This window comes from Hibiscus syriacus, unplaced genomic scaffold (assembly GCF_006381635.1).
Source record: "Hibiscus syriacus cultivar Baekdansim isolate YM2019G1 unplaced genomic scaffold, ASM638163v2 tig00112319_pilon, whole genome shotgun sequence".
NCBI lineage: Eukaryota > Viridiplantae > Streptophyta > Magnoliopsida > Malvales > Malvaceae > Hibiscus > Hibiscus syriacus.
This window is the reverse complement of record NW_024063301.1, coordinates 543610-549278: the sequence shown is the minus strand read 5'-3', so window position 1 is coordinate 549278 and position 5669 is coordinate 543610. Positions and strand designations below refer to the sequence as shown.

The 5669-nt window shown below is 32.2% G+C and overlaps 1 protein-coding gene across 3 annotated transcripts; it reads left to right on the top strand.

The window, feature by feature from the left end:
- The first annotated feature begins 234 nt into the window (after positions 1-234).
- LOC120177776 lies at positions 235-3846 on the top strand. 3 transcript variants are annotated; one of them, XM_039183796.1, is made up of 8 exons: positions 235-531; positions 1346-1600; positions 1758-1853; positions 1979-2137; positions 2602-2754; positions 3012-3128; positions 3218-3325; positions 3451-3846. In XM_039183796.1, the coding sequence occupies exons 1-8, from the start codon at positions 430-432 to the stop codon at positions 3538-3540; spliced, it is 1080 nt and encodes a 359-aa protein (XP_039039727.1). In that variant the 5' UTR covers positions 235-429; the 3' UTR covers positions 3541-3846. The 3 variants fall into 3 exon arrangements, with proteins under 3 accessions (XP_039039727.1, XP_039039725.1, XP_039039726.1); XM_039183794.1 differs by having other exon boundaries at positions 2599-2754; XM_039183795.1 differs by having other exon boundaries at positions 1982-2137; positions 2599-2754; positions 3451-3840.
- The last annotated feature ends 1823 nt before the right edge of the window (positions 3847-5669 follow it).

The following is a 5669-nucleotide window of genomic DNA, read 5'->3' as shown; positions in this document are numbered from 1 at the left end:
GTTAATGCCACGTCTTAATTGAAAAAAATAAAAATGTCTCAAGTTGTTAATATTTTGTTAATTTTTAATGGTGTGTATCAAATTAAAACATAAACTAAACATGAAATATAATTTTTAAAAAGATAAAATTTATGTACCAAAATTAAATACTAAACGTTTAGTTTACCCAAACCAATTCAAGCATAAGATTTAACAGCGGATTCTCAGAATACATCTAGATACTGCAACTGTAAGAGAAAAGGGAAGTTGAAAGGAAAGAAAAACATAAAAATTTTACCAATTAGACGTCCATTTGTTTGCAGTTTTCTTTAAGTGAAAAACCCAACTCGGGAGACCTAATTAAACCATCTCATCACGGAGAAAGAATTGAAGGCAGTGAATGGGGATCCAAATCTGACGAACATGAATTGATTTCATAGGTTGATAGGTATGGTGGAAGGAGAAGCCACGGTGAAAAGAAAGAGAAGAAGAAGATACAGAAAAAGACTGTACAACAATGAGTCTCAGTACCATGCTCACCACTCAGTTCCTGTAAGTGGGTTTCTCTTCTTCTTCTTTTCTCTCCCTAAGCTTAGAGATTTGTGCCTGTTGATCTTTTAAAATTGGGTTTTCAAAAAGAAAGAAAATTTATGGTAAGTGAAAATAGATTTTAGCTTGTTTTGTTTCTAGTTGAATTTGTAGGTTTTGTAATTGAAGCCAGGTTTTTCTTTCTTGTTTCTTTTTCTTTCCGCCTTTTCTTTTTAAGGATTGTTTGGCTTTCGGTTCTATGCATATGATGAACTTAGGTGGATTCTGGACAGTCTGCAATTAACTCAGGCAAAGATGAACCTGTAAGAACAGTGGCAGTATTAAAATGGGGGTAGTTCTGCTGTTCCGCTGCTTAATCTAAGGCTAATTTGCGGTGGTTTTAACCTAAAATGTTACCCGTTTAGTCTTAAAAAGTTACACAATTAATAACAATTTCAGTTATAACCGAGAATGCCTTGACGGTATCCTTTTAGGTTACAACCTGAATAGTTACGGAATTTACATGATTTGTTATGTTAGCCAGATTACTCTAAAGAGTTACACTCTTGGTAAGTTTTTCAGTTACAACCGATTTATGTGGTTTTTAGCCTTATATCAACCGGTTGTATTTTAGACCCATCCTTAAAATGGGATTTCAATGAAATATTACATAATGTGCCACAGAAGCTTGGTGTCAGTTCAGTTCCTTCATTTCCCCCTACTTTTTATGTTTTTCAGATTGGAATGTAGAATTCAAGAATCTATTTAATCTTCATGAAATTATTCTTTATGGGTTAGTATGGTTTTAGTTAAAACTTTGGTGTATTGTGGGCTTCAGGTTGATACCGATGTTAAGGAAAATAAGATGATAGAAACTGTACAAGCAGTAACATGTAGAACTGAGGGAAATGGTGATGAAGCTAGCTCTATGGAGGTCACTGATATTTGTTCCTCGTCTTCAGTTGATGAAGGTTTGATATCGAATATATTCTTTGGAACAAGCACTGGAGATATGGTGTCAGCAGGAGGTAAAATAAGTGTTGATGGTGAGATGGTGAGAAGTGAGCGAAAATCTGTTTTAGCAGAAGAAACTGTAAGTAGATATGGGTCATAATATTACAGAATTCTATAGTCTAATAGTTGCTTCAGCATGAACGCATCAATCTCTTCTCAGGGTTGAAAATGATGAAAAACTTGGAGCTTTGTATTTATCAAGATGATTTTTTATTTTGGGGTTTCTGTGCTTTTAGGTTGATGCTGGAATAAAGGAAATGCATGTAGAGAAAGATAAATGTGTAGAAACCATAAAATCATCTGTGAAGAACACTGTGCTACGGAGCCATCCTGTGAGTTTGGTGTCTGTATACAAATACCGCTTTAAAACATTTAGTGTCATGAAATTGTAATAAAATGCAGCTTTGAAAGATTTCTTTGTGATGACTAGTTCTTGGGTTGTGCGTTACTTTTCTAGCAGAAACGAAGATATTTTGATCTTCCAAATGGCAACTGGGCTAGGTGTCTCGATTACGGAGAAAATAATCCAGCAGCAGCCAACTGTATGTTGCAAAGGCGAGGGAAAGCATTTTTCCTAAGCAGGAATAATCGGCATATTGGAAAGCATTGCTTACAGGTTTAGTAGCATTTACCTTAGAAATTCCCACATCGGTTAAATGAATTGTACTATCTTTTCGTCTCTTTTGTCTAATGCCATCACAAACCTCTTTAAGAATTGATAATGCATAGAGGTCACAACTCTAAAATGATGAATTTATTCGACCTGATCAAACAACAGGCGAATTTGATTAACTGGGCTCAATTTTAATTTCAAAATCCTCATTTCCCAAATTGGCATAATAGGTTCTCTTTGATAAGATCTTTGGTTGATACATTATCCTTGACACTTTAATTGTTGGTTTCTGAGATAGAGTATCTTGGGTGACTGAAACAACACTATTGATAATACTACATTAGTATATTAACATACTTCTTTTGTCTTCTACTTTTGTTTTGATGCCCATTTTTTTTTATTGAACACGATGTTCATTTTATGAGATTTCTTTACTTTTAATGGATTCAACCTTGATATTTCAGCAGGGCCAATTTTGCTTTGTCTGCAGAGGAACTTTCCGCCAAGCCCATGATTGTCCAAAGAAACAAGAAGAAAATCATAATATTTGTTTAAGATGTGGGGATTCGGGACATGATATGTTCTCTTGTATGAGTAATTATTCTGCTGATGATCTCAAGGTCTTTTCCATTATTTTTTATGCTTTCACGAATCACCCTTTTTTTATCTCTATGAATATTTATCGTTATATTTTGTTTTCATTTTGATGGGGAAGGGGGATCTGAATCCGGCTTCTTGGGAAGGCGGAGGACACATACTCCTATATATCTTTTGAGCCAAATGCTTTATTTTCTTCAACCTGGTTTTATTTTATGGAACTAATGATTGCGTATTCAAGTAGAATTTACAATCAGAATGATTATTCTGTTGTAAACAGAAAATTCGATGTTACGTTTGCAAAGATTTTGGTCATCTTAGCTGTGTCAAACTTCCAGATACAAGTCCAACGGAAGCTTCCTGCTATAATTGCGGCCAGTCTGGCCATTTTGGATCAGTAAGTCCAATCTTTCCTATAGTTTATGGTTTGGTTTGTGCCTGTGTAAGAAACATATTTGTTGTATCTTATCGTGGATATTCTACTAGGACTGCTCGAAGTGTTCCAAAGTTGTCCAGGGCTCGAAATCCCCTGCTTTATGCTACAGGTGCAGAGAGGAAGGTCATTTTGCACGATCGTGCACTCTCCCTAGGAAGGTCTGTTTTGATGCGTCTCTTTGCATTGTTTGGTTAATCATAGGTGTAAAGAAACACTCATGCAGAAAAACTATTCATTATCATCAACACATCAAATGATGAAACAAATTGTTGTCCTTGTGCAGCATGCTAGGAAAGTTCGTGCCGAAGTGATATCACCTGGCTCTAGGTCTTCTCTTCCTAAGCATGAACCTCAAAGTGATGCCAACAACTGAGGGCGAAACACAAGAAGGTATAATCATCAATATCATTCAATAAAGATGTGAGTCATTCTCCAATCACCACCGTGGAGAATCGAGGCAGAATTCACGACGACTCCTGCAAGATGTTACTTTTGTCCATGGTCATCTGTTCCTGCATCATGGAAATCTAGGTTTAAAATGTATGAAACCATAGGGGAGCTGTTGTTTGTTTAGCCAACCGATGCAATTATTTAACATTCAACTCCACCATGGATTATAAGTTTACTTGTTTTTATGTTAAATTTAAAAGGGATCAAATTACTTCACTTTTATAGCAGAAAGACTGATTTGCTCATAAGCCTGTAGTGTAGAGACCCATCAAGTAGTTTAATCTATTCCTTGTTTGTTCCATGAAAGTGATATAAAGAAAAACACTAGTTATTTTGCATATGAGATGAATAATTAGAAGTTCGTCTTCTTCTATAGTTCTTGATTTCTGGTTACATCTAATATCACTGTATGTCACGTCTTCCACATAATTCATTGATTTATTCATATTTGTAGACCAAACTGAAAGAACAAGACTGCTCACTAGTTGCAAACACTAAATATTATATATTAAAATGCCACGTCAGCAGTTTGGATGGCCGAAATAAAACTAAAATTAAATGTTAAATATGATTTAAAAAAAGTATAATGACTGAAACGGAACAAAAGTTATATTTGGGTTACTAAACCTGTAGTTTACCCAAAAATATTATCTGGTCACATACATATTAACATGAGGGCAATAATTCAGAATGTGGAGAGTTTAAAAAAGATAAAAGAAAAAAAGTAATGAGATTATTGATGAAACTAAGATTGTATTATGATTTTATGATTATTGAGGGTTTAATTTAAACTTATATTATGAAACTATGCAATTTTATTAATTAAAGATTGTATTGAGATTATTGAAGAGACTAAGGGCAGTTTAACGGAGCTTTTGAAAAGTGATTTTTAAAAGTGTGGTAGAAAATAATTTTTAAATGTGTTGTTTAAAATTTAACTGTTTGAAATTATTGTTAAAAAATGGATTTGAAAATATAAAATATGTTATATTATAAACTAAAAAAATAGAATTTAAATTATATTTATTTTTAAATAATTAAAATAAATTATTAAGTAATAAATTATATTTTAAAGATGTCAATATTAAATTATTAAAGTAAAATATAACTAGATAATTGAATTGAGCCCATACCTTAATAAGAGTACAATTAATATTTATTTTCAAATACAAAGTTAAAAACAATTTTAATAATGCTAGGATTTGTAGTTTTTACGATTAGTTTGAAACCATCGTTTTTACCGTATTTTATTCTTCTAATTTTACTCGTTTAACATTAATTTTACAGTTAAAATGAACTTTTAACTAAAAATATATTTGAAAAGTCACGTCAAACATAGCCCAAGGTACCGGGGAGGAGTCCTGCATTAGAGTAAATACCATTTCGGAATAGTAAGCAAAATGTTTGTCAAAATGTATTGATAGTTCTTAGTTTACTCCTGTGACGTACTTTACTAGATTAATGGAGCAAGCACCTTCTTCCGGTTCAAACGATGAACATACAACATTTGATTATTTGTGTCTTCTGTTTTATTTGTTTTACGTCTTTATTGTTTTTAGTGGTTATTGATCATCGGGTAAAAGATAAAAGAGTTGGGTGACTGTTCAACGATAACGAAAATATGAACGATAACGAAAATATGAATTTGAAGAATAATTTTTAGGGTTTTAGATTTTTTTAATATAAAAAATAAAATTTAAAATTAATAAATTTTTTTAAAATTTTAAAATTTAAAAAATATAAATGTGACACATGTTATGTAAAGATTTTTTTAATGGTCGCCACGATGTAAATATTTAAAAATGTAATTGAAAACAAGTTAATTTTGATAAAAAAAAATTCTTTAAACACTTATAATTAACTTAAAGTATAATTTGATCCATTATTTTTACATTAAACTTATTTTTTTTAAATGAAAAGATTCCTAAGCCTTCTAAAACTACCAACTGATTTCTAGCTTCGAGATTTGATGTGCTGAAAACATCCACATCAGGCATTGCAGCAATAATGAAGTCAAATATGTCAATCAAAGGTAAACAGGCACAACCTATA

What these genes read in the sequence shown, in the direction of transcription:
- LOC120177776 (XM_039183794.1), top strand. Translation starts at nt 430, where the DNA reads ATGGTGGAAGGAGAAGCCACGGTGAAAAGAAAGAGAAGAAGAAGATAC. An exon ending in ATGCTCACCACTCAGTTCCT is followed by an intron (nt 532 to 1,345) that starts GTAAGTGGGTTT and finishes TGTGGGCTTCAG; the next exon opens with GTTGATACCGATGTTAAGGA. An exon ending in CTGTTTTAGCAGAAGAAACT is followed by an intron (nt 1,601 to 1,757) that starts GTAAGTAGATAT and finishes CTGTGCTTTTAG; the next exon opens with GTTGATGCTGGAATAAAGGA.